General features: G+C 37.0%; 1 protein-coding gene across 3 annotated transcripts in view; it reads left to right on the top strand.

Annotated features, from left to right (window-relative positions):
- The window catches only part of LRP2 (LDL receptor related protein 2), a 118,834-nt gene that overhangs the window by 83,435 nt on the left and 23,226 nt on the right, over positions 1–12,173 (top strand). For all 3 annotated transcript variants that reach the window (XM_071562867.1, XM_071562866.1, XM_071562865.1), the window contains exons 51-62: positions 883–1,035; positions 1,490–1,660; positions 2,882–3,105; positions 3,509–3,686; positions 4,621–4,817; positions 6,452–6,697; positions 7,423–7,551; positions 8,250–8,369; positions 8,947–9,063; positions 9,319–9,435; positions 10,860–10,997; positions 11,742–11,864. In XM_071562867.1, coding sequence (XP_071418968.1) covers positions 883–1,035; positions 1,490–1,660; positions 2,882–3,105; positions 3,509–3,686; positions 4,621–4,817; positions 6,452–6,697; positions 7,423–7,551; positions 8,250–8,369; positions 8,947–9,063; positions 9,319–9,435; positions 10,860–10,997; positions 11,742–11,864 — 1,913 coding nt within the window. The remainder of the gene's footprint in view (positions 1–882; positions 1,036–1,489; positions 1,661–2,881; positions 3,106–3,508; positions 3,687–4,620; positions 4,818–6,451; positions 6,698–7,422; positions 7,552–8,249; positions 8,370–8,946; positions 9,064–9,318; positions 9,436–10,859; positions 10,998–11,741; positions 11,865–12,173) is intronic.

Raw genomic sequence — 12,173 nt, 5'->3', positions numbered from 1 at the left:
TACAACTGTTGAATTATTTCAGCCATTATGTTTTAGTGGAGTCAGTTTTTAAGTGTTTCAGAAAGGCTGAAGGACAGCACAATAGTTGAATTTTTCTGCTTGTTTTCAGTTCAGGGAGAGGATTGGAGGATGCCATGAGATGCAGGTTGGGGAAGACTACTTTCTTCTCCCTGGTGGGGACTTGTACTGCTTAGGATGGTGTAGGCAGAGATTATGTCTGTCAGGCTATTTCTGGAATGATCCTGTGGATACTGGAGCTCACCAGCTCTGTAGAGAGTTTCAAAGTACCCTGTTGTAATTCTAATTGAATTAAAAGCTTTGTTTTGATGCAGGTTTTTTAAAATCATCACTTCTGCTTGTATGATTTCTTTTCTTACAGCTGTGTATAATTCCTAGGCAAAGTAACAGAAGCGTTAGAAAATTCTACGTTAAGTTTAAATTAGGGTGTCAAACTACTTACGAATTTTCTACTTCTTTGATAAGAGCAGACATGGCATCATGGAACAGATGATGATTCTCTCCAATATTTTACAGCCCTGGTCACAATCCATTGTACTGTATGTCTGTTTTCCTGCTCCTGGCCATTGTTTGTAGGACAGGAAGGGAAGAGGGGTTTAGGAATTTATAGGCAAATGGCATATTGTTATTCAACTGGGCAACTGTGAATTTGAATTGAGCACTAATGATCATGGTTACAGGAACAGCATGAGTGAAAAGGGCAGCCTGGAGCATTGTGTAGAAGAGGTGTTAGTAGAGTATGTGTTCCTTTACATATATTGCTTCAAGGAGAAAAGAAAATTGTGAAATTTAAAGATGCTATGAAGCAAAATAAATATATAATTAAATAATAGTAAATGAATTTACTCTAAAATTTAATTTCAGAAAATTGTACTGGGTGGATGCCTACAAGGATTGCCTCTATGTCTCTGAACTTGATGGAAGATTCAGGAAAAAACTGGTGGATCGATGTGTGGATGCCAACAACACTTTCTGCTTTCAGTACCCCAGAGGAATTGTTGTTCATCCAAAATATGGGTATGACATTTCAACAGTGCTTTTTCTTTCTTTTGCAAATAATCTTTCACTGTTCTGAAAATCTGAAGTAAATTTTTGCTGCTTGCATTTAGATTTGTGTGGCATGACTTATTTGCAGCTTAAGAGCTTGCCTGTTTGTAAGTGTATGAACAGGTCATTAAAAGTGGAATTTGGTTCCATATGGACTAGAAAGGTGTGATTGCAATGCTAAAATAGTTCATAGAAGTGTGTGTGGTTTGGTAGATATTGGTGCTGACAGTTGCTTTATTTGAAGGCAGTTGTAGTTGCACAATTGTCTGCTGTAGCAGTTAAAGTAATGAATACATTAACTTTCTTTTTCCTCAGTTTCTGCTTAAATTCTTTGACAGGAAATAATATATTTGAGGCATAGCTTCTAATATTTACTTCAACATATTTTTGCTACAATCCTTACTATAAGTATTTGTTTGAACAGACAGATTTACTGGACAGACTGGGCAGATCGAGCCTATATTGGTCGAGCAGGCATGGATGGCAAGGAGAAGACTGTGATTATCTCTACCAAGTTAGAGTGGCCCAATGGACTTACCATAGATTACACCAACGACAAGCTCTACTGGACAGATGCACATCTAAATTACATTGAGTATGTATACAGAAAAGGTTAAAACAACTGAGTAATTGCTAATGTCAGACTGTGGTGGGAGCATTTATAGATGCTGTAAGCATCATATGTATCAAAAAGTCTGTAGCAGTAGGTGATATGGATCATTAGATGATACAGTAGCCTAGTTGGTGCATTCACATCCTAGGTTCCACCAGAAGGGGTCCAAAAAGTATTGTGAGAAGATTCACACTCTGTATCTAGGTATACAACCTGAACCAAACCAACATTGAGTATTAAATCCCTATTTTTTGATTCTCTTGTTTCTGTCTGTAGGTAAGAGTTGAGCTGTAACTACACTAGTTATGTGCTAATTAAATAGTATACAAACTGTTAGAAGATGTCTGAATGTCCGTAGGTACCACATGGAATTTCCTATTAGCACATAGAATTTTTTTGTTAATCAAGAAAAATCTATTATTTGCTTCTAGTGTTAGCGAATTTCCACTTAAATATCAGTAAAAATGAGTACTGATATTCTGACTATTTCAATGTTATGACATTGAAATACTTAGAAAGCACTTTGCATTTATGTTAGTGTTTATATTTGTATTCATATTTACATGTACATTTAGATTTATATTTACTTTTATGCTTAACTACATTAATTCTTCTGGCACCTTTTCTATAATTAAGTGTTAAAATGTCTTTAAATATATATTAATTATATGTATGCTTCTCTAATTTTCTCTCTTGTATTTCCTAATTTCCCCATATAGCAAGACAATAGTAAAAATGTAAAATCTTTTCAAAGATAGCTTGTCAGAGGAGGCTCTAAATCAGAAAGACAATTAAAATTTAGGAATATGGGAAGCATGTTATTGTCGTAAGTGTCCCATTGTTAGCAGTCTGACTCATTCAGGCAAGCGAGTCTCTTGTGTGACAAAAATAACGTGGTGTAAGGCAGTAAATGTGCAAAATTTCATTGGAATAGCTGGTGCACTTCTGTGAGAAGACTGTACGTTGCAGCAAATCTTTGTCTATTCCATTTGTTTGCCTAAAATAGCCTGTTTTACTTTCCTCCATATATTAAAATGAATTTGCTGCGGATGGTGCTCTGTCATTTGGGCATAAAGAAGCTGCAATTCTACATTGCTTGATTCTGATCACCAATAATGACATATAAGAAGTACATAATAAAGATGGGAAGATGTTTTAGCATTTATTTATTTGAATGTTTTGGACATATTTTTCTTTGTGGAGGTACTCTGACCTGGATGGACATCATCGTCACACAGTATATGATGGGACTTTACCTCATCCATTTGCAATAACGATTTTTGAAGACACAATATATTGGACTGACTGGAACACAAGGACAGTTGAAAAGGGAAATAAATATGACGGATCAGACAGGACTGTTCTTGTGAACACCACACACAGGCCATTTGACATCCATGTTTACCATCCGTACAGACAGCCATTTGGTGAGAAAACAGATTTGCATTTAGAGGGTCCATTGTTACTCAGAGACTAGTTGTAAAGGGTCCTGAGTGCACCCAGCTTTTTGCCTTTGCTGAGAGGAATAAAATGCACAGAGTAAAATGTAGGCATCTACTTTACATTTATAATTTGTCCTTTCTTTGAAAGGCAATGACTGGAAATGTATAATTTTAAATTAGTTTCTAAAACCTCATGGCTTAATAGCATACATTTCCTGCATATGAAATCACCTATATTTCTCTCATGAAGTGCCTACTTATCTAGGTTTTGTTTTTTCAACCTCTTGCATTTAAAGTTTCAGAACAGTATTAGAATCTGCTATAGATTGAGACCTTTGTGTTCTGGAATTTACAAAGTATGGTAATACTTATTCTTCTGTTTTACCAGTTAATAATCCTTGTGGCACCAATAATGGTGGCTGTTCCCATCTTTGTCTAATAAAAGCTGGTGGTCAGGGTTATTCCTGTGAGTGTCCCGATAACTTCATGGTAATACAGTTCGGCAATACAGCCCACTGCCTCCCAATGTGCTCCAGCACCCAGTTTCTCTGTGCAGACACTGAGAGGTAAGTCCACTGCTCACTGTCGCTTTTTTCAATGTCTTTTTAAGGCTGTATTTTACAGTTTAGTCTCTTCAAAAGGACATGAAATTAGTAATTCCTTCTGCTATGAGTTTTTGGTATGCTTGTGTAGACAATACCAGGACAAGAGTGGCTTACATTTTCAAAAAGCACTTCTAGAGTGGTTGCTTAAGTAGTACTTTTTTACTTTTGAAAAGTAGTACTTTTATGTTACAAATGTTATATGGCATAACTAACGTAGCAAAGTTGTGGGTTGTTAGAAACATGTACCTCCAGAAACAATTTCCTGTTGAAATCAAAAACGTGGAAGACTCTCTTACCTTTTTTTTTAATCTTTTATGATGTATCTGCTTCTTCCAAATACATGCTGTCTGCTCATGGCTCAGGAAAGCTTTTTTTAGCTGATGTGAGGGCACATTTCCAACACTTTTCTGAGACAGCAGTGAAGGGAGAGTGATATGAGAGCTCTCGTGCTGATGTATCATTCTTGACCCTGTCAGGAAGGTATGCTTATTTGGGTGGCCTTCTGAAGCAATGTTACAATGATAATCCCTAGTAAAATTCTTGTGCTAAAGTTCAGGTGAATTATGGAAATGCTACCTTATTAAAAATCTGATTGAAGATTGATCTAAAAAGTGTGAGAGAGGATTAGCACAAATAACATAAAAATCAAATCCTTATTAATTTTCAATGAACTTCCTTCTAGAGGCCCACCAATATGCTCTGTTTATCATCTGGTTTCTAGTGATAGTATTCTGGCATATTTTGTTAACATTTGACATACGAAACAGAAGAAATTAAATTCAACATGTTTTGGATGTTTCCAGGAATAATACAGGACTGTCTCTTGTGCTGTAAAAAGATAGTATATCTGTAAAACCATATCCTCAACAATGAAAACACCATTTTCTCTTTGTAGATGCATTCCTATCTGGTGGAAATGTGATGGACAGAGGGACTGTCGCGATGGCTCCGATGAGCCCCCAACCTGTCCACACCGGTACTGTCCCGTTGGGCAGTTTCAGTGTAATGATGGGAACTGCACAAGTCCACATTTCTTGTGCAATACCCAGTCAGATTGCCATGACAGATCAGATGAAGATCCTGTACTTTGTGGTATGTTCCAGCTAATACTTCTAAGTGTTTTGCCAGCATAAAATATATAAACTGCATTGTTATGGGTTTAAATTTGAGTCATTATCCCTTGTTTAAAGATGAAAATGTGAGATGGGCTGATGCTGTCTTTTTTAGTTTTGCACCTGCTAGAGCAGTTAACCTCATTGCAGGCAGGATAAAGAAGAGCAGAAATGTACTAAATGAAAAATAAACATTTTCTATACCTTTGAGACAGATTTTCACTGATGTAAATTACAGTCTGAGGTACAAAAAGAAAGAGGACTCACTTTGGTTTTTTTTCTGAATAAAGCCATAGTGAGTGTGAAGAATTTAAAGCTTCATAATGCCCTGGTCAGTCTAACAGGTCTGCTAATTTTCCCTTGTATTCTAGCACTTAGCATGATGGGACAAAATTATTGCGTCCTCTGCATTGCACAGAATCCGGTGCATGTGGGAAGATTTGTTTGGGAAAACTGTATGTGATGGCAGTATTATAGAAATATAGCATAATTATACTAATGAAATAATGTTATTGCCTTATAAACCTGTGTTATTCCACATACTTATGTCTAATTTTAAAAAGCACATCCTTATTTCTCTTTTTGTAAATAATGTAGTTCTGGCAGTTGCAAGTTTAGTAATATAAAGGAGGGGGGGAAGCAGTGTGGTTGTATAATTAATAGTTTGTCATTTACAGATAATTAATAGTTTAGTCATTGCCTTCCATTAGCAAAGTGTTTCTAAAAATGAACAAATTAAATGAAATGTCAGTTTTACCTGAGTTGCAAGTAGCTAAGCTCTCGAGTGGGCCACAGGGGAACTAGAAAAGTAGAAATGTGACAGTTCTGTACTGCAGAGATTTTAACATACTGTGTACAATAAAAACCAGTGTAGGTCTATGTAATTCCTTCTGCTCATTATCTTATGTATACCAGTAGAAAATCCTTTGGTATGGAACTTGTGTAGAAGTTATAATACACTGTTTTCTCTTGAACAGTTTGGCAGTATATGTTAAAAAAGTAGTAGAGTGGAGTACAGTGAGACATACAAAGACTTGTAGTACAGATCAGTGTTGACTCCTGTTTTCATATCCCTTCAGAGCTCCCCCACTTTGTCAGCACTGCTGGCGTCAACCTCCAGTGCTTTGCATTTTGGGAATAGAGACTGTACATTTGTAGGTTGTGGAGCTGATACTAGTGTGTTCTGCTGCTATGTTTTCTGACCTGTTCATTCCCAGTGGAACAGGCTTATCAGGCAATGGACATCTAAGTTAATAATGTGGTCAGAGCCACAATGCCATGTAGGTCTCTGTGAAGTGACTGAAAGCCCCTGCCTCAACCATGTTGGATGCAGGGTTTACTCCCCTCTGCTTTAGGAGAAAGTAGTATCTGTTTTTCTCCTAGAAAAATGTAGTGCCTTGGTGAGCTTGTCTTGTCTGAAGGTGCCTGGGGAAAATGTGACATGTGACATTAGAAATGTCTGTCTTAACTGGGCAAGTAAATGGGATGTTTTAAATTTTTACTGGCTTGCCTTTTAACTTTTGGTGTAAACATGATAATGACTCAATTGATGTAGCAGCAGCAGACCATTCCTGTAAGTTCTGCTATGCTAACAACTGATATGTATTGTTCCAGCTAATCACCAGTGTGAAACTCATCAGTGGCAGTGTGCCAATAAACGATGTATCCCAGAAGCCTGGCAGTGTGATAGAGAGGATGACTGTGGTGACAACTCGGATGAAGATAGTACTCACTGTGCCAGTAGAACCTGTCCCCCGGGCCAATTTAAATGTGACAATGGCCGCTGCATCCCACTGTCCTGGAAATGTGATGTGGATGATGATTGTGGTGATCACTCTGATGAGCCATTCCATGAATGCAGTAAGCACACAGCTGTATGGGACATTCATTTAAGAGTTGGACTTGATGATCCCTGTGGGTCCCTTCCAACTCAGAATAATCTGTGAACTCTGAGCTCACCAAAAGCAGAGCAAACCACATTACTTAGTTTTCCTGAAACTGAAAGTTTATTGGAAAGGATTTCTCTGGAAGCTAATTGCATACAGGTAGTAAAGAGTGTTAGAAAACATAGAGACCATGTCATACTTTCCTAGTTACTTATTCTTGAAGGGGAGAAAGCTTATTTATGCTGGCCAAATTGCTGGGAACTGGCAGCATCTCACTCTGGCTCGCTTGAAGCTAGAATTGTCCTATGTGCTGTAGCATGTCTCTCTGGAGCACTGGCCATCTTGCAGAACTTGAGACCAAATTTTGTCGTTTTGTCATCTGAGGACAAGCTGCCTCCTCTAGCTTCCAGGTTTGGGGCTATTGCCACTGTTACCAACTCTAAACAGTCAGGGGAAAACACTATGAATCTACTTTGAACCTTTGATGGATTTGTGGCATATACAAAATCCAAGCAGCATAGATTGGAAAAGGTAGTAAAATCAGATACATTTAACACTTTCTCTTTTACAAGGCTGAAGTTAGCAGATAGCTCTTTTTAGTTGAAATAATTGACTATGAGTCAAAACAGGTTTTAAAGGGCAGAATAGCAAGGACAGTTTAATGGCTAAATAACTAACTTTGACAAATGCCTCTTTCAGTGGGACCTGCCTATCGATGTGACAATCACACGCAGTTCAGCTGTAGAAGCAACTACCGTTGCATACCATTGTGGGCAGTGTGCAATGGGAATGATGACTGCAGAGACAACAGTGATGAACAAGGCTGTGGTAAGTTTGGAGAATGTCATTTCTACATAGCTTTTTGCCTAAAATATTTCTCCAATTTGCAAACGCCTTGATTTTCTGAAAGTCTTCAATAGTAATGTATCTGGGTATCTTTTTTTTGGTATCAATTAATTACCCTGCTAGTTATTTGTCTCCAGGAGAAATTCTGTGTGCAGCAAATGCATTGTGCAGCTCACATGTTTATCAGCTCTGCAAATCAGGATTTAATTATTTTGCCTGGTAAGTCATCAAATGAAATGGGAAATATTTGTGCTTGAGCTGAACTATTAAAAATATTAAAACTGTCAGTATTTTCTAAATTTATTTAAGCTACCTCCTATGCTGGTCAAAACATCAGTATTGGAAACAAATCCAAGGGCATCACTGTGTGTTGAAACCACTCATACACTTACACACAAAGCTCAGAGGATGTTGGATCACTATCAGAATCAGAAAAGGCTTGAAAATGTAACACACCGTGATGTCAAGATGCCCTCGTTTGAGAGTACTGAGTTAATCTCTTTGTGCTTCTATCTCAGTGTGATACAGTTGTTTCAGCCGTTTCTTAATCACTTCTCTATTACTTGGCCCAGTTGTCGTGCAGAGGTCTCTGTCTACTTCAGTTATTTTCTGTGCATTCCATCTTATCCAAAGACTATGCTAATGTGTGCTGTTTTGTTGGCAAACTGTCTGCACTGCAGAGGAGATGACTTGCAATCCTGTTGGAGATTTCCGTTGTGACAATCATCGATGTATCCCACTGCGCTGGAAGTGTGATGGAGAAAATGACTGTGGAGATAACTCTGATGAGCACAACTGCAGTGAGTTCTTTTTCATCTGTGATGATATAGCCCTGCTTTTGACTTAACCGTCCTTCTATTTCTGTTGAGAATAAAGCAGACAGCTCTCAGCTGCAACGATTCTATTGTTTTATACTGTAGCCATGTCTTTTATTTGCTGTAATACCACACTGATATCACAAGGATGCATTCTGGTTACATAAGAACACTGATAAATCCAGTCATCATAATAACAAAAATTCTTGTTTTCCACTAAGAATTGACATTTGCATTCTATCCTGTGTGCAAGTGTAGTATTATATAGTTTCTTAAACAGTGACAATGGATTTTTTTTTAATTTGGATTAAAATTTCCTATGTAATTCTGTGATGAACCAAAGTCCACAATGAATTTCCTTTTTTTAAGTCAAGAGGAACATAGAACATGTAACATATTTAAAGAGTATTGTGGGAGAATGCTGTTTTAACATCATTTAGTTTTAAGGATTTTACTGCATTATCTGCCCACATCACTTTTGTCTGGTTTAGTGAGACAGGTGTAGATGTTTAACTGTCCCTCTGGGGAACTTTTCATATTTATACACTCATTTTAAATGAAGGCCCCCGTGAATGCACAGAAAGTGAGTACCGCTGTGACAATCTGCGCTGCATCCCCTCCCGCTGGATCTGCGACCACGATGATGACTGCGAGGACAATTCAGATGAACGCGACTGTGGTGTGTATTCTGTCACATATTCACACCCTTGTTTCTAATGAGATAAATTATTCTGCAAAATAATCTTTTATGGGAAGCATCTTTGATAAAGTATTGCTCACCAGATCACTTTAGTCATTCCACCAAAAGTAGAGGATATTACAGTTTTAATGGTCTGGGATTTTGGACCATTTTTTAGAATGTTTTCAAAAAGTGATAAGTTTATCTGGATTTGAATAAGAAACCATTTTAACAGTTACTTCTGAATCTTTTCAGAGCTGAGGACCTGCCACCCAGGTTATTTCCAGTGTGATAGTGGACACTGTGTTGCAGAGCGCTTCAGGTGTGATGGAAATGCAGACTGTTTGGATTTCTCCGATGAAGCAACTTGTCGTGAGTTTCAAGCTTTGCTATTCATGCTCACTGCGCTCACACACAGAAAGATTTGCACTTTTCTCTATCTTTTAGTGAGGTGACTCCTTAGATGTATAGAATTCTGCAACACTCAGCAATGTCAGTAAAAATTCAGGATAAGTATAATATTTTGAATCAGTTTTTTAATATAATAGTGGTTTGCCATCTCTTACACTGGTTGTAAACACATTTGTAATGGTAGGAAATGAATGTATTTACAAGGTCCAGCAGAAGATACACATGTGTTTGAATTAAAATTTTTGATTATTTTATGGACTGTGCAAAACCCAAACTATTTCAGTTGTACCAAATTCTAACAAGGTTCTGTAATGAGATTGTTCTTTATAATACTCATATTTCTGTAAGGTTTCCTAAAGTATTGGTGAAGCCAAGGAAATAAAATACTTTTCCATTTCTGTTTTCCTGCTATATATTAATCTACTGTGAAAAAATATCCGTAGCTTGCATGGAGCCCCAGCTCCAGCTGTTCACCTAGAAAATACTGTTCACAATCAGAAGAAAATATCACCTTTGTGTTCCATCTGCATTGACTGACGTCAGCTTTTTAGGTGATACTGATGTATTGATTCTGACTTCTATACTCTCATGATTCTAGGCTTCAGTATTTGAGAGAATTCCTTTCTCTTTATGTAGCTATCAGGGCAGTTCTGTGCATCTTTCAATTGTAACACCTTTGCTGTAAGTAAGAAGATGCATCTGCACACTACTATCTTTGTTTTTCTGATGGTAAACACATCCTAGAATGTACATCACAATAGTTGTCTTTCAGAACCTGAATTAGGCAACATTTGGCTGTTCTTATAGGGAGGAGAAAGTGTATTAGAAGCCCTTGAAAAAGTCAGGGTATGGTTTATCTCTATAGGTCAGTAGAATCATATTTTTCTTTTTAGTTTGCTTTAGTTCAGTTTCCTTTCATGGCTTTTACAGAATCTAGGTGGGGTTTTTACTATTGATGCCATGATTGGCCCCAACAAAGCAGGACTCTGAGCCCCGTTAGAGTCTAGCATGAGTCTTTTTGGAATTAGGTATCTTAGGTGGTACTTCAGTAATTCATTCACATTTTGTGCAGTGATGTTATTTCTGAACTAGATTTGTCAGTAACAAGTTGAAGTAGCATTTGTTAAATTAAAATTTATTTTCAAAAGGTTATGTAACTTATATTGTTTCACTGTTTATTCAAACCTAAATTAATTACATTACAGCTACCAAGAAGTCCTCAGTTGCTTCAGTCTGCTGTTGCTGTATGTCTTTGTGGTGCCTCATACAGTATCTCCTATTATGGAGAGAAGGGTTTTTAAAAATAACATAGGCTGAGTATTTTTCAGAAAAACACAAAATTTTTATTGTAAATGAAAATGTCATAAGAATTTTCTTTTCTTCAGCAACACGGTATCCTAATGGTACATACTGTCCGCCCATGCTGTTTGAATGCAAAAACCATGTCTGTATCCAGCCATACTGGAAATGTGATGGAGATAATGACTGTGGAGATGGCTCTGATGAAGAACTTCACCTTTGCTGTAAGGGAGAAATTATATTAAAATGAGCAAAATTCTTAATAAATCTACATACAATAGACAGAACAATTAGAAAATTTTAATTATTCAGGATGAGTGCTGAGAATTTTGCGTCATATGCAAGTTCACTTCCTCCTCCAGCAATATGTTTCTCACTGCTGCTTTACAAGTGTTTGTATATATGGTTATAAAGGTAGGGAGAAGCACAGCAAAGAGATAAGGATACTATTTCACATTTTGAAGTTGGTTATCTAAAATAAGAATATAAGTTTGAAATTAAAGATTAGTTCAGGTGGTGTATATTCTCAAAGGTGCTGAACTTTTAAAGCTAGCAGTATTGTCACCATGTCTTTGTATATATGGTTGAGGTGTCCTGACTTTAGCTCTAACAATTAGGTGTTGGAGGTGCTGCTTGAATGGTTTTTGTCTGTTCTGCACTATGTAGCCACTAATAGCATGTTGGATTTTCAGTCAGTATACTTCATAAAGAAATCTAGAAACTTCAGTGTTATGTGTAGTCAGTTAATATGCCTTTGGTCAAAGATGGTGTGCTGTCTTCTGATAATAAAATGTGTAATGTCCTAACATTACAGTCACCAAAATGTGCAGAAAATATTCTTTTGGGTCTTTTCACCTTTTGAAATAAACAAAATACATAAATATTACCCCATGAAAGTGACTGGAATAATTTGTGACTCAATGGCATCAAGTATCAAAGTGTGACTGACTTGGCCTCTGTGGTTTCAGTGGACATTGCTTGTGAATCTCCATTCCGCTTCCGATGTGAAAACAATCGCTGCATATACAGTCATGAGCTGTGCAACCAGGAGGATGACTGTGGAGATGGAAGTGACGAGAAGGAGGAACACTGTATGTTTACACAAAATTCAGTAATTGTGATGTGACTAATATTTTATACCAAAGAAATATCAAAATTAAACAACTTTTGAAAACAAGAGCTCAGTATGAAATAATTTGAGCTATGGTTACTGGTCCTATGTATTTATAGCTCTCTGTACTAGGAGCAAAAATCAACATTTGTCTGAAAAGTAAAGATCATGATTCGAAACAATATTGTATTTTATTATGAGCAGCAGCTAAATTTTATCATCTTAGGAACTCCACTTAAAAGGAAGAAGAAGAAAGAGTTAGGCTGTATCATAAAATTAGGATGATGGA

This window comes from Pithys albifrons, chromosome 8 (assembly GCF_047495875.1).
Source record: "Pithys albifrons albifrons isolate INPA30051 chromosome 8, PitAlb_v1, whole genome shotgun sequence".
NCBI classification, from domain to species: Eukaryota; Metazoa; Chordata; class Aves; order Passeriformes; family Thamnophilidae; genus Pithys; species Pithys albifrons.
This window is presented reverse-complemented; position numbering and strand designations above follow the sequence as displayed.